The 23,454-nt window shown below is 48.9% G+C and overlaps 1 protein-coding gene across 3 annotated transcripts in view; it reads right to left on the bottom strand.

Moving 5' to 3' along the window:
• SYN1 (synapsin I) overlaps positions 1-20,541 on the bottom strand; it is a 116,053-nt gene extending 95,512 nt beyond the window's left edge. For 2 of the 3 annotated variants that reach the window (XM_079958701.1, XM_079958702.1), the window contains exon 1: positions 19,806-20,541. In XM_079958701.1, the coding sequence (XP_079814827.1) occupies positions 19,806-20,155 (350 nt within the window). In that variant the 5' untranslated portion in view covers positions 20,156-20,541. Of the gene's footprint in view, positions 1-2,025; positions 2,172-19,805 lie in introns of those variants that run through there. The other variant, XM_079958703.1, reaches the window with a different exon arrangement.
• Positions 20,542-23,454: the final 2,913 nt, after the last annotated feature.

Raw genomic sequence — 23,454 nt, forward strand, 5'->3', positions numbered from 1 at the left:
AGGGGGAGCAATCCGAGGGCAGCGTAGGAGAGGATGACAGCAGCCCAACAGAGTCCGTGAGCCTCTCCAGCGAATCGGAAGATTCACAGAAGGGGGCGCCGATGGGCAGGGCAAGGGGGGACCCAAGGGGGACACCCCAGAAACAAGGGGCCAGCGGGGACTCCCAGAGCAGCAGTTGGAAATCAGGACCAGCTTCCCCACCAGAGCGTAGTGGGGGGGAGGAGTCCCAGGTATCAGAGCCCACATATTCACCACCAGCGAGAGAAGAGGAGTCAGGGGTGGCCACGCCTCCATCGGAGAGCGAGGGAACGGTCAAGAGGAAAGTTGCAGGCTGGGCGCGCGCGCCAAGTTCAAATGTACAGGCGAGCGGCACAGAAGGTAGCCCGGATAGGGAACCAGGTCCTAAAGCCCGCCGGAAGGAGGGGGAAGAATCATCAGGGTCAGCGTCAGAGGAGTCCAGAAAGGATGAAACCCTAGCGGGCAGGAGGGCCCAGAGGAGAAAGGAACTTAGGAAGAGGTGGAGCAAGGCGAGAGTCTTAAACTGGTGTGGAAGGGGCGGAGACTCAGACGGGACTTCGCCGGTCTAAGGTCGAGACGTAGAGCTGCGCGCTGCGGCTTTAAAATGGAAACTGAACCTCAATAAAGACTTTTGTACATAACTACAGCCTAGCGTTAGTCCTCTGTGAGCTGGGACCTGGAGGCAGCTCTGACAGCACCTGAAAGCATTCCCTGACAATGCTACTGGAACTTGTCATCCCCAGGGATCTTCAGCAACGGTTGTGCAGCTCTGGTGTCCAGCAGGGTCAGAATGAAGGGTCTCCCCACCCTCTGTTCATTCCAGCCCCGCAGACCAACCTTTGCCCACTTGCAGTGGTTTGGCACTGTAGCTGCTCGCCAGTCAGCGTGCCCATGGCTATGGCAGGTGGGGGGGTTAGCCCCAAATGGCTGGAGGGCACCATGTTGGCAAAGCCTGCCCTAAACCCCATATTTCCAGCACAGTTAGAGGAGAACCTAGGAGTCCCTGACTCCCTCAATTCACCAAGTCGAGCTTTGCCTTCCGAGTTTGGGAACAGGTAGCCCACCAAAACGTCCAGGCATCATTCCTGTCAGAATTGGGCTGAGAATCTCATGACCCTTCTTCCTCTCAAATCATGAGACCAGAGATTCTCAAACTGCCTCCCTTTACAACTAGACTCAGACACCCGACAGATGATTCTGGGCTGCTTTCTAGGGCACACATTGGGCTCCCTCCCACCCCCCTTTTTTGCAGGGAGAGGCATGTTCCAGTCAGTCCTATTTGGCCTCCCTCTTTCTGGCTGAATTCTGCCCCGATAAATGCCCCTTTTTCTGGCTCAATAACACCCTACTCTGCAATTAGAGCCAGGGACAACCCAGGAGCCACCCCCTTCCGGATCACAGGGCCCTGCTGGAGAAAAAAACCTACCTGAGCCAACTCTCCAGTGCCCCTGCCCTTCTCCCCCGCCCCGGGGGAGAGAGAGGACTCCTGCATCCACAGCACCCACTTCTCCTCTGACTCCCAACTTCCGCACAGGGCAGACCTAGGGGTTGGCTATGCTGGCCCCCATCAAGGGCACAGGCTTGGGGGGGGCATAAAAAACCCTCTCCACTCTGGCTCGGAGTGGCTAGCGGCCTGTGCGCCCCACATCTCCTCGCCAAGGGCGCAAGGGAGCCCAGATATGGCTCTGCTTCCGCGCTTCATGTTTAAAGCAGCGCCACGCCATTTCTAAGCAGCCTGGGCTTCCGCCAGAGTGTCCTGGCGACGGTAGTGCTAGAAGCGACGAGAGTGGGGAGACCACCCCACCCTATTCCCCCCAGAGAGTTACAACTCCCGTAGTGCTTTCACAGCCTCTTTGCAGGGAACTCTGACAATTGTTCTCTAGGCTTCTCTGAGTCGAGGGGCAGCGAAGTGAACTATGCCCCGCTCCCCTTCCGGGATCCCCTAGGCGCAAAGATTATGTTTAAATCCTATGAAGCGGCTATTTGGAGGGGGCAGAGAGAGATTACCCCTCTCGACCGGGCTGCGATGCTACGGCGTGCCCTCCTCCAGTCTCCGATCCCGCAGCGTTTTTCTCTCCCCCGCTCCATCCTGTAGCTGGAGCATCTCTGAGGCGCCCCCGCAACCTCCTGACTCAGTCGGAGGAGAGAGGGAGGAGAGAGAGAGACGAGGATGCTTCAGCCGTGCGCACCGCGAGAGGAGCTGAGCGCCTGAGCGCTTCCTCTCTGCGGATCACAAGATCCTGCCTAGCGTATTCCTTCCATCCCCCCGCGGTGCGAGACCATCTCCCTCGCGAGCTATTCTGGAGCCCGAGCGGCTGCAGAACTCCCAAGCTAAAGGCCAGCAATCGGTGGAAAGGAACGCCTGGCAAGGCATTTGCAAAGCACACTGCCTTGGAACAACAATGGTCCCTTCTTAGCATCGAACTCTGCACCAAAATCCCTTTCTCTCCCCCGGCCAAAGATGGTTGCATCCTAAAACTCAGACTTTTCCGCATCACAAAACAACAACCACCACCCCAAACTCATCCATACGGAAGCATACACACACGTACGCATTGCAACTGAAGTCTGCGTGTCGAAGAGTGCCGCTGTCTCTGCTAAATAAATCCGCATTCCCTTCCCCGATCTCTCTGCAGCAATGGAAAACTGCGCTTGGGGAGAGAGAACGTGTGAACCTTCGGGAGACTGCAGCCTGCGGTGCTATGGATGCGTGTTTCTTCCGTAGATGCACTTTTCTGTACAAAACGCGACCTCGTCTCCCTTCACGATTTTTCAGCCTACTTATGAATCACTCCCCCGAAAGCTACTGAAATCTGCCCGACGGAGAGTCTCTTGCTAAAAACTGCAGCGAAAACAGCTAGCAAGGGGACGTGAGCTGTTTTCGCTGCAGTTTTTAGAAAGTTAATGGGCCTCTCAGGAGGGCAGATGGCAACAGCTTTCTGAAAAAGCATTTCACAGGTAGGCTGCAAAATCCTGCACCATTCCAAATCACCTGTTTCCGGACTCCTCAAGAAAACTACAAAATCCTATGGTAGCCTGCACTGCATTCCTGACGCCTTCGATTTATGCAAAGCCCTGCACTGAAATTTTGGGTTTACCCTCCAGGAGGCAGGACCCTGTTCTTCGGTTGCAGGATGCACGCCCTGCTGGATAGGATGCTACCGTATTTACTTACAGAACATAGCAGACTGCTTTGTTACACAGTGCTGCATCTTCGGCGGTGCAGTCACCTTGCAAACACGCATACCATCTGCATTGCAACATGGACAGCTTCTGCTGCATGACTGCAACATGTTCTTACAGGCTCCTATTCTGTATTATCCAACTCAAACCCTCAAAAGCCCCCAAAATGTGTACAGCTCAGTTGGTAGATTCTTAATCTCAGGGTCATGTGGTCAAGCTCCACATTAGGCAAAAAGATTCCTGCATTGCAGAGGGTACCTTCCAATTCTACAATTCCATGATTGTACAGTGGTACCTCAGGTTAAGAACTTAATTCGTTCCGGAGGTCTGTTCTTCACCTGAAACTGTTCTTAACCTGAAGCACCACTTTAGCTAATGGGGCCTCCTGCTGCCGCCACTGCGTGATTTCTGTTCTCATCCTGAAGCAAAGTTCTTAACCCGAGGTACTATTTCTGGGGTAGCGGAGTCTGTAACCTGAAGCGTATGTAACCCCAAGGACCACTGTATGCTGCTTGGGTACAGCCATTCCATTGCACACTGCCTCTAACTCAAGTTGTGTGGATGGAGTCTGTTCTGATGCCTGACAAACAACACAGCAACATTTGCCTAGAGGTGAGGGGACTTTTCACCCCAAGGGCCACATTTTCTTCTGGGAGCCACATTCCATTCTGGGAGGCAAAAGTTGGAAGAGAAAGTCATGTGAATTTTACCTTTGTACAGTAGGCTGGTTTCTACCCACACATCTTTCTGTCCTCCCACAGGGCAAGCAAAATGCATGATCAGACTTCCAAGGATCTATTCCAGGCAGGCAAAGCCATTAAAGAAGGAGGGAAAGCAGGACCAGTATGAGGTGCGGCCAAGTGCAGACAACACCCATGTAGCCCTAGTCTTCCAATGAATGCCCACTTCAGTTTTCAAAAAAAATGGTTTGTCAGGCTGAGTGTTACTGAACATGTGCAGAGTGTAGCCACACATGCACATATCACTGAAAGGAACAAAGTGGGCTTCTTTAAGAAGAAGATGTAAGGGCACTTTAAAATTAACTCCTTTTAATAATCTTTAAAAACCTTTTGAAGAAACTTCAGCTGGTGCAGAATTTGGTGGCCAGGTTGCCCACTGGGGGAAGATGGTTAGAGCACATATATATACATCACCAATCCTAGCCTGACTGCACTGGCTGCCAAGTAGTTTCTGGGTCCAATTCAAAGTGGTGGTTTTGACCTATAAAGCCCTAAACGGCTCAGGACTGCAATACCTCAAGGACCGCCTCTCCCCATATGAACCAACCCAGACCCTGAGATCATCCTCTGAGGCCCTTCTTCCTGTGCCTCCTCCACGAGAGGAGCAACATGAGAAGGGGCCTTTTCTGCGGTGGCCCCCATTTGTGGAATGTTCTCCCCAGGGAGGTTCAGCTGACATCTTCAATATGTACCTTTAGGAGCCAGATGAAAACATTCCTCTTCAACCAGGCCTTTGGCTGATTAATATCTTAAAGGTAAAGGGACCCCTGACCATTAGGTCCAGTTGTGGATGACTCTGGGGTTGCGGCGCTCATCTCATTTTACTGGCCGAGGGATCCGGTGTACAGCTTCCGGGTCATGTGGCCAGCATGACTAAGCTGCTTTTGGCGAACCAAAGTAGCGCACGGAAACGCCATTTACCTTCCCGCCAGAGAAGGTATTTATCTACTTGCATTTTGATGTGCTTTCGAACTGCTAGGTTGGCAGGAGCAGGGACCGAGCAACAGGAGCTCACCCTGTCGCGGGGATTTGAACCGCTGACCTTCTGATCGGCAAGCCCTAGGCTCTGTGGTTTAACCCACAGCGCCACCCGTGTCCCATCAATTAATATCTTATACCTTTTTTAAATGTGTTTGTGAGGGTGTGGTGAAGGGGTTTTTTGGTTTGGGGGGTTGTTCTTGTTTTTATTATGTAATTTGTGGCTTTATATTGCATTTTTATGTTGTGATCTATGGGTGAAGGGTGGTTTAAAAATAAATAAATATGTCTCATATATCACCTTAAGATGGTTGTTTAAAAGGCAATGATGATGATCACAATAGTACAAATGAAAATAGGAAAACAGTGAAAATGCTCACCACACCTTCTCCAGCCTTCTGCTTTGTTTTTTCCCTCCCTGGCTTGTTATCCACCTGTTCCAACAAATGTTCACAAAGCAAGAATTTCTGGTTGCGCCTGGAAAATTCATTTTAGCTAACAGCTCCTAGTTCTCTGATAAGAAAATTTATTTCTTACTGCAGGGCACTGCATTCTACACTGCTAACAAGCAGCACTGCTTATCATGAAATAGTCATTGGATGCACATCTTGCTCCTTGCAATTCTGCAGCAAAATCAGAGGAGGAATAAGACTGCAAAGCAACTCCCCCAGCATCTACCTTGATAGAGTTTTACTGCACAAAACCTGATAATATAGCTGCCTTTTGCTTTTGACTTGTGCTTGCTAAAACCATTGCCCTCTGCAATGCACCACACTGTCCCTGCAGTCTTGCACGGGTACTCAAATCCACCGTGCTAGCACTGATCTGCTTTCCCGTAGACTGGACCTTGTCTCTGCATTGCTGCAAACCAGATTTCCTCTCTGCTCTGCTGCACCTTGGTGTGCCTGCCGCCCACACAACGGAGGAGCACATCTTGGTGCTCCACTAATTCCCCACATCCTGGCCAGAAATCCATCCCATCCAGGAAGGAGATGGTGCATTTAGACATATAGATAGACGGGTGTCCTCTTGAGGTGAAGCATCTGTTACCCAAACTTACAAATCTGAGGTAGCTTCTTTTTGCAGAGGAACTGCCCCCCACATCAACAGGACTAGTGTCACATCGAGACCATGCAGTCAGAGCACATGGCTTCCCCCAAAGCAGGGAAGTGTAGTTTACCCCTCACAGAGCTACAATTCCCAGCTCCCCTTGGCACATTACATTTCTCAGTATTTTGTGGGGAAGACGCCAAGTGCTATGTGACTGTCTGCTGGGTCTCAGGGGTGGATCTGAACCTGCAGATTCAAATCTTCTTCTCAGGATCTCCAAGGGAAGGAGGGAAGCAGCAGAGAGAGGGGGGCCAGAATCGAGGGGATGTGGCATTTTTTGCTTGGCTGGAGAGCTTTCGTTTATTTGCTCTATGCCCATCAGTTTCCACACCTGAAGCCCCAGGTACAACCTGTGGGGATCAACCCACTGAACTGCCAGGACCACCCTTTCATTTCCAGGCTCTGCCCACTGAGCCCCAAAACACCTGGCGACTCCAGGTGGAACACATTGGCAAAGCACAAGCTCCATGCAACACTGCTGCCAACCACACAACACTTCACACCTGCAGAATCAAGTGGTGCATTTCCAGGACTGCAGCACTTCAAGATACAGATGGGGTCAAATGTCTGAATGATCTCTCCCTGGGTGAACCTCCCTGCACATGGAAAACCACCCTCTTATAACTGTTCAGTTTTACCCCTGCAGAGAGCCTGGTTTCTTTTAACAGGGGTGCATTCAAAATACACACACACACACACACAACCCAGCTGCAGTGTAATGTGGTACAGTCCAGAAAAAGTTTTTCTTATGTAGTTCTGCTTAATTGAATGGGTTGCCTTTGAAGAAGAACTCTCCTGAAATACAGAGACCACCTCTCTGAATTGTCCAAGCCCCACCTCTAAATATAACAATGTTCTGTGATGCTTTATCTGTGTGACAACTGCAAGCAACAATCCCATGCAATGAAACAAGATGTTGTAGCCTACCCTTGTCCATCTTCATTACATTTTCTCCCTGCAGCAAAGACATCAAGACAGTCACTATAACATTTTTCAATATGCTGTCTCAACTGGAGTTGCCAGCTTTTCAAACTGCCACAGTAATTACACTGTCAAACAGCAGCTTAACATGAGGCATTAGCCAGCAGTGATGTTTAGCTCCATGTTATGAATTGCAAGGCCTACCATTTCCTCCAGATCAATCTGCTTTTAAAGGCAGAGAAGCAGGTCAGGTCAGTTGGCAACCCTACCCTCTAAGCTAGACTCCATTATCAAATTGCAATCCACTCTCCTGCTCTAAAGAGTCTTCACTGCCAGTAGTTTTATACCTTCTAACACATTATGGAAGCATTAGGCACCACCCTCAGGGAGAAGACAGCACATCAACACCTCCTGGATTGCCACATGCTGCCTCCTCTTATGTCAACGTGCCTCACAAGTAACATTCTCTTCAGTTCACATCTACAGCCACATTTTGCTGCATTTTACTGTCTTCAGAGAAGGGAGACTAGCAGAGACTCTCCTGCAGATACAGTAGGGAGGACGGGGCTTTCGATAATTTCTAATAATTGTGCAGAAGAGGAAATTTCAGGAGGTGTTAAAGATGCAGGAGCTCTGTCCTCTCTGGCATCTGGCAACCCTAGCATAGAGCAGTGCTGCTGATCAGAGCTTTACCCTGGATTCAAAACTGGCACCTGTTTAAATGCCCCAGCTCACACTTGAAACATAAGGAACAATAATAAAAGTACCTCTGAGCATGTGCAGAGTACATTTCCCTCCACACCAAATATCACCCATCTGCGAAATTGTCTGTTTTTTGAATTAGAATGAACATATTCCATGCTGGAAGATGTGACACTTTACTTAATAGAAACTGAGTGTTGTGTCAGTGTTTGGCTGCCACATGCACTATTATTCAAAGCCTGACTCTAACGTGAAAATGCCCTCTTCACTTTTTGAGAAAAAGCACACATATCCACCCATATTACACTGCAAGAAGCTCCCTATCCTTCAAAATTGGTTAGGGAGGGGGCTTATTTGCCTATAACAACTCTGTGATAGACAGAAATGCAACAGGTATGTTGCCACAAGAACAGCTTTTCCTCTACTGGGAAAGGTTTTGCCTGCTGAATTTCTTCCTGTCACACCTGTTAAAGACAGATTATCCCTTCCAGGAAAAGGCAGAGGTGCTACTTTACCTCCAGACGTTTTGGGACTACAACTCCCATCATCCCTAGCTAACAGGACCAGTGGTCAGGGATGATGGGAATTGTAGTCCCAAAACATCTGGAGGGCTGAGTTTGGGGATGCCTGCCTTAGAACCTCTGAGCCCTCCCAATTCACTGTCCCCTTGGTCATGTGGGGTGGGGTTGGTTACCTTTTTCTCCCTTGAAGAAGGAAGTTGGGAGAGTGGTGCTCTTTCCCACTTACGCTTTCAACTCTATGGGCTTTTCAAGCAGATTAGTTCTACTAGATCCAGGTTTTACGGAGATCCCTTGGGAAAGTGACGTGAGGATGCATGCACATTCTGTCTCTCTGCAGGGGGCTCACTGGGTAGCGAGCAGTAACTAGAGAGGGGGTGGCACCCAAGGCACTCACTCAAATACACACCTGCGCCCACAGACCTAAAGGGTGGCAATCACTGTATACGCAGAGCGTTAAGGGACCATTCATAAATTTGCTCCATCACCTCCATCATCGCATTCTGTAGCATGTGTAGACGGGAATTTTTTGAAACAAGGGGTGGGTTCCTTCTAGCTAATGCCTCCCCATAAAAGGAGAGCTTTCCTTGAGGAATCTGAAGAAGTATGGAGTTTGACTAGGCCTTCAGAAAACTTTGATATCAGAAGAGAGGTTTCTGAACCCATAGAGAAGACTCCAAAACTTCCGCTGCAACATTAGTTTTCTAATTACAGGGAATCTTTCACATAGGGGAGCCTTCAGTCCATCCAGAGACTGAAGAGGCACAGTCCATTGACACACGAGCTTATTCCCCACTTGGTTCTACCTGCATGTGGAAAGCAGATGTATGGGGTCTTAGTCCCCTCAAACACAAGAGATCAAGTCATGAAGGCTTATGCATCCTGCTGTTGTATATGCTGCAGCTCCCTCCCCTCCTCCCCTCAAGTTTCCTGCCTCTTTGACAGACAGAAATTCAACAGGTGCAACTGGCAAGCAATAAACAAAGCAAAGCAATGCTTTAGTTATTATTAGGCCAGGTAAAATGAGGGTAGGAAGGGAGTGTGCCTTTGAAATACCAGCTGAGCACTGGTTTTTACTGGTGAGTCACAAAGACTGCCCTAAGGCAGGATTTCAAGAACTGTGCCACCACAGCCATCTTTTGGAAAGAGAAAGCAAAAAGAAGGACTCCAAATTTAATCAGCAGGCATATCAACTAAAGTAAAAATGGGGGACCTGGTCTCCTCCAGATGCTGTTGGACTCCAAGTCCCACTAGTCCCAGCCAGCAAGCCCAATGGTCAGGGATGATGGGAGCGACAGTCCAGCAATATATATGAAGTGTCACAGGTTGCCACCCCCTCCCCATACCCAAGTTATGAACTGGGGGGGGGGGGGCTCAAATTTAGTTAGGACTGAGAGCTGAAGGAACATATTTCTTTTAAGAGGCTGTTTTGATTTTGGGATGTTTCTGTAATCAGGCTTGACAAAAAGCAAATATTGCCTTCCAAAAGGAAACAGTAAAACAGAGAGCTTCATTCATTCAGTTATCTTGCATTTCCCTCGATAGCTCAGAAAGGCCCTTAAATAGCAATTTTTACCACTGAAATTATTTACATTGAACTTTGTAATTAATTCTTCAATTGCTTAAAAGGTGGGTGATTAGCCAACTAAAAAAATATTTAATTGGTTTCCTAAGAAAGGAGAGGGGCAAGATGGATAAAGAGAAGCGGGGGGCCTAAAGAGAAGGGGGAAGGGGACACAGAGGTTCAGTGTATTGTTTTTTGCTTGGATTTTAAAATAGCCACAGAGAAGCTGCCATTTTGATCTGCGCAGCTGTTTAGCCCCTGCATCCCCACCGTGGTGCTTCCCTGTCCTAGATGCCCACCCCCCTGCCACCTTGGCAGAATTAGCACAGCTTCAGGTGGGCACGAGTTTGGTGAGGGAAATGGTACAGCATTTAACAGTCTAAGACACCATCAAAATTAGAGATCTCCTGTGGCTGCAGTAAAGTAAAAACAACAACAGAAAAACATCAGGAGATCCAGTATGGATCTCTTGCATCACTTCCATTTGGCCTAGATCAGGGAGAGGGGAACCTGTGGCCTCTGATATGTTGTTGGACTCCAAATCCCATCAGCCTCAGTCAGCATGGCCAAAGAAGAAGAAGAAGGGGGGCAGATTAAGACAGACAGAGTCAGAGTAAAGGCACAACTTATGTGTGCTTAGAAGATTGATCCACATGGTTGTGCTCAGCCCCAACAGGCCATTTCACAAATGGCTGCATGCAGAGCAGCCCAAGACATTTTGCTGCCAGAGGCTGAAGACAAGATCCTTCACTCCACCCACATTTAAACTGGAAAGGCATCTGAATTTTACTTCAGCACTGGCAAGGGGACAGCATCCTCCTCTTGCGCTAGAGCGGAAGCAAGCTCGCTCTTCAGGGCATGCGCAGCTCTGGCGTCAACATCTTGCCTGCTTCCCTCCCCATCTGCTGCCAGAGTTGGCAGCCTCACTCTGCCTCATAGTAGAGCCGCCTCTGGCTACACGAAAGAGATGGGGGTGCATGAGTGTGGTCCCTCAGCATCCTATAATAATAACCCTCCACAGGCTCTGTTAAGGCCAAGGTAAGATGAGTGGGTTACAGAGCAAGAGAGCATCATTACTTTACGTTACTTTAACCACCATCTCTGCACAGCTCATTCACCCTGCAACAAATTCTACGCAGGAGCGCAACAATGGCTGCAGCACTGGAGCAGCTGCTTTGCACGTCCAGGGTCCCAGCCTCAGTCCCCAGCACCCCCATGTCCTTTGTTGCTGCCAGTCAGTGCTGACAGTACCAGGCTAGACAGACCAATGGTCTGGCACAGTTCAAAGAAGCTTCCTAAGTCCCTAGAGGCTTAGTCCCCTTTATTTACCAGCACCAGATATAGGAGTTGTTTTATTATTATTATTTAAATATATTTGCTGCTTCTGCTCTTGTGCATGAGGCTTCCCCGCTTCCCCACCCAAGTATCATTATTTTTAAAATAAAAATGGCCACTCTAACCTTGGCAAGCATGGGCCGCCTACATGTCTCGGCTTCCCTAAAAGAGTCCTGGGAACCATAGTTTGTTGAGGGTGCTTGTAGCTCTGTGATGGTAAACTACAGTTCCCATTATTATTTGCAGTGTGGAGCCATCTACATTATATATATGGTTTGCATGCAGCCTTAACCACAGAGCTGGGATATAGAAGCCTTTTATGTCTTCCAGACAGAGAAGCTCTAGTCCCAATTATTATTTTCTTTCCACAGCCTTTATAACCTTACATTTTCTCTCCCCACCCCCATCACTGCTTCCTCTCCTGGAGCATCCTGGGAATTGTAGTCTTCAGAGCCAAGGCCGGTTCTCACTACCACTTCAGCAGTGTGGACTTCCTGCCTATGGAAAACCAGCCCCATGCGCATCCCCCAACATATGCAGGACTTGTCTTCTTAACCACATGCTGGGAAGATTCATTTCCCAGGCAAGCAACTCCCAATGAGTGCTTGAAAGCAAACTCTGCCCATGTCAGCCAGTGCTTTTTACAGGCCATGGTTGTGTCCACACTCCTGTTTACTGTGCCCTCACTACATTTCCAGTTCTGGAGATTTAAGCCCTGTTCACACAACAAACTGCATCTGTATCCCAAACGGTTATAAAATATTGCTGTCTGACATGTTGTTTCTCAAACCAGCTTCATGCTAATTAAGGTCCTTAGCTGATCCTAATTTGTTGATAGCCAAGGTGTGAACACCTTGTGTAAACACATTGGTGCCCTGGAGCGTACACAAGCAGCAGCAACAAATCTGACCCTAATGAAGCCATGCTGATGTGAACAGCTAGCAGGGAAAGACCTGTGCAATGCTTGGGGGTGGGGACAATGTCTCTTGTAAGGCAGGAAGGTGAACAAACACTAGGAATAATAAACTTTTGCACACAGCTGTGGCACAACTAAATGGTTGTTACAGGAATAGGCCCTTAGACTGCAGGTTGATACCTCTTAGCTCTGCGGGTTTCAAGCAGTCTTTCTTGGAACTGTAGGATTTCTTCCGTGTTTATCAGAGGTTCCTTGGAAGAATGATCAATAATTATAGACAAATTCCTCCAGAAACATCTTCTACTCTAAGGCAGCCCCCCTCCCATGCCTCAGTGCTCAGCAGTAGAGTTGTCACATTTTGCCTATAACTATTTTAGCATATGGGGGGGGGGTGAGTGCTTCTGAACACCCGCAGAGTTTCTTCCACCGCCCCTCTTGGCATGAGCAGAGTGTCATTTGTGAGCAGAATACCCTGCTGCCTGCCCAGCAACTGCCTGGGTGTGCTGGGAATCTGGTGCCTGGCATCCTGCTCTCAGGGGAGTTTGGTACCCAAACTGCTGCACTGCCTGTGAAGCCGCCCCGGCAGAAGACAGCAGGTGGCCAAGATGGCTGCGAGGGAAGAAGCTCAGGGTCTTCCTTCAGCTACCTGAACATCCTTGGTGAAACAATGCTCCCTCTTGCCATTTTGCCATATGCCTCCTGCAGAAATGGTGCCAGTATACTCTCCGCCAGTTCACAAAAGAAAGCAAGGCCAGGCTTGCAATCCTCTCCCCTCACATCCTGTTTTTTCATGGCATGCATCATTATCCTCCCTGCACCCATCATTCCACGCTGCCAAAGGCTTTTCTCTGCCTGCCGCCTGCTGTATCCATTTGCTCTGCACTGACTTAAAAGCCAAGATGGTGTTTCTTCTTTTGGTTTTACAAATACAGTAGAAAAAGAAAGAAAGAAACATGTTTGTTCTGTAGTAAGTCATTGGCAGTTCAAAATAGACTTCAGCAGGTGCAGTGGATGGAACAGCAGGCTGTGTGGTGTATGGTGACTTAGTGTTCATGCGTGCACATGCCATCACATGTGCACTAGAGACAAGATATATGCTCTGCTCAGAGATTTCCCTCCTGGGGAGGGAACTCAACACTGCAGAACAGGCTACACCAACCTGGTGCCTGCCAGCTGTTTTGAACTACAACTCCCATTGATCCCAGCACAGCTTAGGGAAGACTGCTGCAGAACTATAGCTCTTGCATTTTCTACTAACAAAAAATATTAAAAGGCATCCCCCCCCAAAAAAAAAGCAAAAATGGGGGGCATTGGTTTACCTGGGACAGGAAAGCAGAAAATAAAAGCTGCCCCTAGTAAATAGGAATAACTGGAATATGATTTTAAATTTTTTTTTTTAAAGACTCTTAATATAATTTTCAAAATCATTAAGCATCTTACAATAAAAATGGATTTGTACCCCATCCCTCCTCCCAACCACTCAGGATGTGTAGCGCACACATTCACAGCACTGTGGAATCAGAGCACACACGTGCTCATGCCTGCCTTCAATTGTAGCAGAAGCGTGGAAATGCCTTGTGGCTTCTGAAAGACTAACAGCTCTACCACGGCACAAGCTTTTGGTGGTCGCTGAGTCCATGGATGGATGAAGTGTAATCCTCAGTAGGCACAAATATATCCATGTGAGTATAAAAGTGGGTGGGGAGGGAACATAATGGCTGGGGTTTACGGGGAAAGAAATGCAAAAAAGGGCATTTTGTGACAATAAAATTCAAGCTGAAAGGTTTGGCAAGCAAACACAGTGACCCTTTGCAACCACTTTTGCCAACCTGGTACCTTCCAGGAGTTTCAGACTACATCTCCCCTCTGCCCCTGCCAGCATGCTGGCAAAGGATAGGTGATGCTAGAATGAATGCATCAACCTTCAGCGCAAGGATTGGGGAACCTTGTTCTCTCCAGATGTCTCTGGTCTACAGTTCCCTTCATCCCTGAGCACTGGCCATGTTGACTGGGGCTGATGAGAGTTCAACAGCATCTGGGGGGTGGGGGTAGCTTCCCCATCTCTGCATTAAGATGACACAAAGTGTTTGTTGGTTTTGCTGCTGCCAGAGACTAGCATGGCTGCCTCTTTGGCTAACAATTAAAGCAAGTAGAAAGGAGAACTATGCAGTGGTTCAGTCAAAGTCAAGTTGGGTGGCAAGTATCCTTGCAAACCATTCATTCCATTGAAAGTGATGCCGGGAGCACATGGACCCGGGTGATTCAAGCAAGGCTCAGAGGCTGTGGCTTAGGACAATGAGCTGCCATCTCAGTGCAAGAGATGGCAGCATATACAAGGCAGCCTTTTGATCTTCTGTTCAGCATGGTGCTGCACACCCAGTGGGAGACAGCTGGGGAGCAGGACTTTGGCTGCAGCTGCTTGGGGCTGCTGTGTGTCTGCCGCAGCCTTCAAGGCACTGACACCCTCTATCTTGCCCTGCCGTGAAACAACAGCCTTTGCATCCTGACACATCATCCCCAGCAGGGATCCAGAGCCGCCTGCGACAAACATAGCCAATCCATGCTCCCTACGGCGCACGCATCCTGAAGCTGCAATCTCTAGGAGATAGCAGGATGCCCAAAGCATGCATTACGGTTGGGGGTATGATGCGGAAGAAGCCAAGTGGAGCGAGTAGGGCAGAACACCTACCACCCCACATTGCCCCTGCTTCAGCCAGATACTGTCACTCTTCAGCCCCCTTGCTTGCTTGCATAAGAGGTCCCTAGAAGGGAAATATATTTGTAGCTCATTTCCCCAGCATGCACATCGGCCACATTAGCCAGCCTCATTTCTGCTGAGAGCTGAATGTAAGCCTAGGCACTTAACTTGCTGTGCTATTATAATAACCCTGGTGATACCATTGGGGTGTTTCTGAGTCACCCTGTTAACCAGCCGGCCTCAGAGACCCAGAGAGGCTCTACAAGAACCAGTCATTCCAAGAAGAGAGAGTGCTACTCTGTGCTTTTTATTAAGGACTCTTTTCTTTTATTGAGGGCTTCTTACCTTAAGAAGTATTTGCGCAATTGTCCACCAAATTCAATCATGTCAAATGGGGGGAAATGTGATATGTATGTCATTAGGAATATTAGAACAAATCAGATGAAAATCCCATTTTGGCCAGCATTTTGTTTTCCAATAACAGCCAGCAATCTGTATCTGAGAACCTCATAGGCAGGAGTTAAAGGCAATAGCCTTCCCCTATTCTTGATCACTGTTATCTCATATTATACAGGTATACTGCCTCTGTACATGGGGTCTCCATTTCCTGACCATGGCTAGTTGCTGTGGATAAACATATTCCCACCCAACCCCATGGATCTGCCTCATCCTTTTGTTGAGCCAAATGCCATCATCCACTCCATCTTGCAGCACTGAATTCTGTAGGTTACATTTGTATAAAGGAGGTAACTGATTAACTACTCAGAAGTTTGGAATTTCTATGCTATTTGCTTGCAGGATAGATGATGATAGATGATAGATAGATAGATGATAGATAGATAGGAGAGAGAGGGGGGGGGAGATGCAAATTCACAACAGATGGCCAATTGGCCTACTGTGACAATCCTCAACATTGGCAGCCTGGGATTTGACACATTCAGGCTGCAGAAATCACATCTTGCTAATTCACATAATAAACTTAACTGGCATGCATGTTTACATTCTTCCCTATTGAGTATCCTGACCTCTGTCTAAGTGAGGTTCCTCAAATCTCACACACCTTCACACATACCTACAACAACAACTGCAACCACACAAGGGCTGGCATCCCCATGCCCAAAACCTCCGGATGGCAACTGGCACATGGACCATGCAATGCTGGAGTGATGGGTTTGGGGGGCCTGTGCCAATTGGGAACAGAAGGAGCAGGGGTGGAGTGAAAGAGCGAGTGGGAGAGACTATACCATGAGAAGAAAGGGGGTAGCTGAGTGTAGCAGCATATTCTGCCATGCACAGGCAATCACAAAACACAGATACCCAAACCTGATGTATCACAGGTGAGTGAAGGCCGGTCATAAGTGAGATAGAGCCAGGCAGGAAATCAAATGGCTACTAGGGGCTATTAATAAAAGAATTATTTTTATGTGTGATAGTACTCACTGAACTGAATTTCAGCCACCTCTTTTTCTTTTCTTTTTTCCTTTTGCTGTTCATGACAACCATTGGGTGTTGGCACCCACTGCATGTTTATCAAAATATGAGTACCAGCAGCTTATGATTTTGTTTTGTTTTTAACCAAAAAAAGCACTGTTTTAAATTATGGTTCTTTACATTTTAATTTTCTGTGTAACTAGTTTTTTATACTTTATGCTAGTTTTTTAAAGTGCTTAGGAGCCTATTTTTGCAGTTGGAGGTGTTAACAACAACAACAACAACAACAACAGCAACAACAACAATAATGATAACACAGCTTTCCTTATTCAGTTCATTTTTGTTTTTTTGGTAAGGCGCATGCTTGCAGTCACTCTTTGTTGCTTACAAACAGATGCCCCCTTTTCCCTCAAGTGTTTGAAAGTGAAGGACTGTTTTGAGTTAATCTGCACATCCAATTCTGCCTTCACACAAACACACGGAGAACAGGAGCAAACTCTGCCCATAACTCTGCCTATTAATTACAGGCAGAGCTCTTGAAACATGAACAGTCCATAACAATGACAAAGAGGCAGCAAGGCCAGCACCTGCTCTGTCTGGCAACTGCAGGGATGATGGAGGACTGAAAACCATTGAGGTTGCAGACCAGAGTAGCCCCACAGCTGCCAGAAATATATATATTTCTTTTCCAGAAGATCTTCCTCTGTTTATGAATAACACCCAATGTATAACTCAAAGGCATGAAAGGGCTGGGAAACCTTGAACAATCTTGGGAAATGCAGCTTCCTGTGGGCCACTGGGACATAAACATGCTGCATGAGAAACTGGTAGAATTCATAGAATCATAGAAGTGTAGAGGTGGAAAGGAGCCTGGCTCAAAGGTCATCTAGTCCAAGCCCCTTGCTTTGGTACAGTTCGTTTTGGGGGCCCAATCCAGCCCCCATGGCAGTATATGTCCTTAAAAAAAGCTCAGCAACTTTGGTCGGCCCTCACACATGTTCACTTCATCAAATCTGGCCCTCTTTGAAAAAAATTTGGGCACCCCTGCTTTAGTATAACATAGTTACTGATGTATCCTAAGGCTTAGTATGTCATGACAACCAATCATCTATTTTAGCCAGTATCCTGTTATGGACAGTTGACAGTATCAGGTGTTATAAAGGAGGTATATAAAACAGCTTACACTCCTTCAGTTTACACCCATTCTACAGGTTAATTAGACCATCATTCACAAAACCATTATTTAACTAATGGTGAAGTCACAGTGAATTGGCTTTTTCCTTTCCCCCCTCCAGGGGATTATGGCGCACTGGCAATCCTCCTGAATTCTCTGAGATGGACTGAGCTTGCAGGTCCTGACTCAGCCCACTTGTGTTGATTTCCCCACATTAAAACAAAAACAAAACACAATTCTACAAACTGGTGCTGTCCTAATATTCCTGCCTGCCATCAATTTGTCTAGCTCATTTTCTAATCCAGTTATACAGCTGACCATTAGCATATTCTGGGGCATTCAATTCCAAAGCTCAGCAGTAGTGCTGTATTTTCTAGTTTAAAATCCCTATTTATTTTACATTATGTGCGCATGTGCTCATTTCATCTGATCCAATTCCATGCACAAGGACTGATCCCATTCATAATGGAAGCATTGAGTTCTCCATCTTCTTACCCATCAGTCTTGTTCAACTAGCCCTTCTTGGTTATCATAACCTCTAAAAATCATGATTCCCTTGGGAGAGTTCACAGAGTCCATTCTCACCCTGTAATGTTGCTCTGATAGAGAAATCAGGGGCAGGCGAGAGAAGGCTCTCGGGGGATGCCTAGCACAGGAAGCTAGGCATGATTTAGCTCTATGCCATATAACATGCCTGTCCCCAGCTGTTGTCCAGCCTGGGATTTTGGCACAGGAAGCAATGCTCAAGGGACTGATGCCTTCATAGGCTTGTGCTCCCTAGCTGGTGGGTCTCAGAGTCCCTGTATAGAAACCACAGGTAAATGGAGCCTTCTCTTCATGTTGGCTTCTGGAAAACTGGACAACCATGCCACTTACTGGCCAGAGTGGCCCAACAGCTGTGGGTAGAGAAGGTCACCCAGCCAAGGAAGCCGGAAGGTTGGGGGGAAAGAAGGCAGAGGACAAGTGTAGGCTCTGGGAGAGCCAGGAGACAACTGGTGCTTGTGCTGTAGCCTCCGAAGGGAGGGGAATCTGGGTGAAGGCATGGTGGGGGCAGGAAGGTGAGTCTGGAGGGACTGGGTCTGACTGGTGTATCAAACCAGAGAGTCACACATTCTCTGGAGACTTGGAACAAAATTAGACCATGCAGCCTTAAGAACAATCCTGGCTTTTGGTTGTGATCATTCCCTAAGGGAGTCTCCTTGGGGAAGTGCAAAATTGTTTCACCAAAAAGCTGAAGGATGAACCCAGAGAGTTCCCCTTCCCCTTCATCTTCATCTTCCATGAGCCTGGGGAGGGGGAAAGGCAGACACAGAGAGAAGCATCTTCCATTTTGCCCAGATAACTCCCTGAAATTCCTGTTCAATTATTCAGACCTCCTCCATACCTTAGCAAGGCCAGCCAACCCAAGATGCAGACTGGGAGGGCAGCCAAATTGGCACTCGTCACTCAGCTGGTATTTTTGACTTCTCAGCCTGATACAAGTTGGGGCTGCAAGACAAATGCTGGTTGTCCATCCCCTTTTCTTTTCTTTTCTTTTCTTTTCTTTTGGTAAACTGTTTGTGTTAGGAAAACTAAGCACCATTTCTTTCCCACAACTTCAACACACACCAACCTGTTTCACCTGGAAATCTCTCCCCTTTCCTCCTCTTAATGAAAACATGGTCTACAACGACCCTGGGCTGAGTTCACCTCTGGTGCAGGCCAAAGGGTACATAGCCTGGTGGCCACCAAGGTCCACCTGCTGTCTGACACCTTCCTCCCTCTATCCCTTTCTTTGTCACCTCTCACAGCCCTGTCAGATGGGCAATAGATACTCTGCACAGAGACAGATGGGGCACAAGGCAACAGAAAAGTGCAAAGGGAGAATAAGAAGAGAAAGTGAGGGGGTGATGCAATAGCTGAGGGGGAATGGATTTTGGGATGGAACGACAGGTCGGATGAAGAGGTGGAAGAGGGATGGGTGGGTGAACTCCAAAGGAAGGTGGGAGCCTGCAAAAGTGAGAACACTGGCGGGAATGAAGAGAGGCACTGCAGTGCGCGCATGATAGGGAGCTGCCTGCCTTGTTGTGCGCTAGGGGGGAGCGGCAGGGTTTAAGAAGCTTTCCCACCTGGTGCCCTCCAGATGTTTGGGCAGTGCTGGCTGGGACCAATGGAAGCCGCAGCCTGAAACACCTGGAGGGCACCAGGTTAGCCAGGACTGGGCTGAAGAGCAGCTACCAGGTTGCCAGCTTGCCCTACGCTTGTCACAAAGGTGCCACGGGGGGGGGGGGGAGCCGGCCTGGAGGAAGCATCTGCCACATCTTGGTGCCCCGACACTCGAAGTGGCCAAGGCTGGGGGAGGGGAGAAATAATAGAGATGGTTGGCCCCCTCTGGAGAACTGGGAGCGGTGATGGGGGGGGGGAGTAGCTAATCCTTTGTCTCCTTCAGGCAGAAGGAGGAAGGAAGGGTGGAGGGATGGTGGAGGGATAAGCGGGGCGGGAGGGGCGGCTTCCCCATCTCCCTTGCCAGCTCCTTACCAGTCTGTCCCTGGCTCATCCACCACCAGCAGCACTTTGCTGCGCCCCGAGGACCCTCCGGAGCCGGCGACCCCCCCGACCTGCTCGCTGAAGGTGGCCGCCGCCGCCGCGGTCGTCTGCTTCACGGCGTTGGAGAGGGAGGAGAAGAAGCCCCCGGCCCCGCCGCTGCTGCCCGCGCCCGGGCTGGGGGCCGACGGCGGCCTTTCGGCGGGCGAGACGCTGCCGGGCGACGGCGAGGTGGCGCTGGGGGGCGGCGGAGGGGGCTGCGGGCGCTGCAGGTCCGTCATGTAGCCGTTGGGCAGGTTGGCCATGAAGTTGCTGTCCGAGAGACGCCTGCGCAGGTAATTCATCTTGGCGCCGGGAGGGGGGTCGCAGGGGGTCGGCGGGGGGCAGGGGGACTCCTAGGGAGGGGACCCCCTCGAGCGCTGCGTCTCTGGGTGGGGCGGGGTTTGCTAAGCCTTCCAGGTGGGATCCCCACCACCCCCACCCCCGGACGGCTGCTGCGGAGATCTCAGGGGTTGCCCAGCTAGAGGAGGATCCAGAGAACGACCAGCCTGCCAGGGATTTCTCAAGGGGGGGGGGCGACTAACGGGGAGAGGCTCCCTCCCTGCAGCAGATCTGTCTCCTGCAGGGAAGATGAGGCTGCTCTTTTCCTTTTAGCCCTCTGGGATCCTTTGCTTCTGAAGGGATTCGCAGGAGGGATCTCTCTCTCTCTAGCCGGGAAAGGGTCCTCCTAAGCGCTAAGGATCTAGGATCTATAGGGAAAGATGGGTGCCCTTGTTCCCCTGCGCTTTGGGAGCGGGAGATCGCTCGAGAGACAGGAACAGCCAGCCCGGCGCGACTCCTCCCAAGTCCTTCTGTGAGCTTCAGCAACCAGCCCTGCCCAGTTAAGCGGCTCTCCTGCGCGTGCACTCGCCCAAATGCTTTCCTTCCCCCCTCTGCGGCTGCAGTGGTAGGCGCCTTGCCTCTGCGAAGCGAATCCCGGGATGGACCATTAGGCGACGGGAGAAGGGGAGGAGCTCGGCTGCTCTCTCCTCCGCCCCCCTCCCTGGCGAGTGTGAATGGTACGGCCCGGTACCCAACAGCGGAGATGCAGGGACAGAGGCAGAAGGATGCTGATGATGCTGTGCGCTCCGATGGAACTGATGCTGGTGGGGCCACTGCCCTTAATGCTGAGGTTGACGTCATGGTGCCAGTGTCGATGATGTCACGAAGCTGGTGGCAAAGAAATCCCAAAGCTGATTTATATTCCCACTGGTTCCACTGCACTGTAGGATGTATCAATGGATATCGGGAGAAGCGGAAAGCCTCCCTTGAGGCTGCAGGGAATGGGATACAGTCACAGGGAGAGGCGGGAACTTCCCCCTTGCCCATATTTTGATCCTTCAATGAATGGGCCAGAGACAGCCAGCCAACCACCACCCAGGACTCTGAGAAACCAGAGAAATGGGAGGTCTGTTTCCTACCTGCTTGAAGTGTGACCCGGCCGTTATGTGGACTTTTAATTGTAGAAGTGGCATTGGTTGTTTCTAGAGGTAGTTTGATTGTTTGCATTTAATCTTATTTTAGCTTATCAAATGCCACTCCAACAGCTTCTGGCATTCTGCCCCTGAATACCAGTGCCTGGGAAGCATCTGTGAGCCAAGCGCTGTTGCTGCATCCATGCCCAGCCTGCAGGCTTCCCACAGGCATCCGATGGACCCTGTGAGAACAGGATGCCATGGACTGATTGGGCCATTGGCCTGATCCAGAAGACTCATCTTGTGTTCTTAAGCAGTTTATCAATCTGTAAAATAAATAAATAACAATTTACCTACAGAGCTATGAAAATAAGCAGAGAAGGGAAAGGTGCACACCACCAAGCAAAAAGAAAAAACCAAACCAATAATAATAATAATAATAATAATAATAATAATTTATACCCTACCCATCTGGCTGGGTTTCCCCAGCCACTCTGGGTGGCTCCCAATAAAATATTAAAAACACAATAAAACATCAAACATTAAAAACACCTTCAGGTGTTTTCTAAAAGTCAGGTAGTTGTTTATTTCCTTGATATCTGATGGGAGGGCATTCCACAGAGCGGGCGCCACTACCAAGAAGGCCCAACAAGATGAATTTTAACAGGGAGAAATGTAAAGTATTGCACTTGGGCAAAAAAAATGAGAGGCACAAATACAAGATGGGTGACACCTGGCTTGAGAGCAGTACATGTGAAAAGGATCTAGGAGTCTTGGTTGACCACAAACTTGACATGAGCCAACAGTGTGACGCGGCAGCTAAAAAAGCCAATGCAATTCCGAGCACAATTCAAAGTGTTGGTGCTGACCTTTAAAGCCCTAAACGGCCTCGGTCCAGTATACCTGAAGGAGCGTCTCCACCCCCATCATTCTGCCCGGACGCTGAGGTCCAGCGCCGAGGGCCTTCTGGCGGTTCCCTCATTGCGAGAAGCAAAGCTACAGGGAACCAGGCAGAGGGCCTTCTCGGTAGTGGCGCCCAACCTGTGGAACGCCCTTCCAGCAGATGTCAAAGCGATAAACAACTACCTGACATTCAGAAGACATCTTAAGGCAGCCCTGTTCAGGGAAGTTTTTAACGTGTGATTTTACTGTATTTTTGGTTTTTATGGAAGCCGCCCAGAGTGGCTGGGAAGGTCCAGCCAGATGGGCGGGATATAAATAATGTTGTTGTTGTTGTTTAGTCGTTTAGTCGTGTCCGACTCTTCGTGACCCCATGGACCAGAGAACGCCAGGCACTCCTGTCCTCCACTGCCCCCCGCAGCTATATAAATAATAAATTATTATTATTATTATTATTATTATTATTATTATTATTATTGGCTGCATCAATAGGAGTATAGCATCTAGATCAAGGGAAGTAATAGTGCCACTGTATTCTGCTCTGGTCAGACCTCACCTGGAGTACTGTGTCCAGTTCTGGGCACCACAGTTCAAGAAGGACACTGACAAACTGGAACGTGTCCAGAGGAGGGCAACCAAAATGGTCAAAGACCTGGAAACGATGCCTTATGAGGAACGGCTAAGGGAGCTGGGCATGTTTAGCCTGGAGAAGAGGAGGTTAAGGGGTGATATGATAGCCATGTTCAAATATATAAAAGGATGTCACATAGAGGAGGGAGAAAGGTTGTTTTCTGCTGCTCCAGAGAAGCGGACACGGAGCAATGGTTCCAAACTACAAGAAAAAAGATTCCACCTAAACATTAGGAAGAACTTCCTGACAGTAAGAGCTGTTTGACAGTGGAATTTGCTGCCAAGGAGTGTGGTGGAGTCTCCTTCTTTGGAGGTCTTTAAGCAGAGGCTTGACAACCATATGTCAGGAGTGCTCTGATGGTGTTTCCTGCTTGGCAGGGGGTTGGACTCGATGGCCCTTGTGGTCTCTTCCAACTCTATGATTCTATGATTCTATGATTCTGGTTCACAGGGGTAGAAGGAAAAAAGGTTCATGGCCCTTGGTTATTTGTTTGTATGTTGCTTACATGGCACTATCAGTGCTTTACAGACCAACATTAGGAAAAAGAAATAATGGTGCCTTCTATTAAGCTCTTAACCTTAAAGACTGTACAGGTATCTAGTTTATCTCAGGCTCACATAACAAAAGGGACCTGTGATTAGCAGGGGCTTTCCAGCAT

Source organism: Podarcis cretensis, assembly GCF_951804945.1.
Source record: "Podarcis cretensis genome assembly, chromosome: 17".
Taxonomy (NCBI): domain Eukaryota; kingdom Metazoa; phylum Chordata; class Lepidosauria; order Squamata; family Lacertidae; genus Podarcis; species Podarcis cretensis.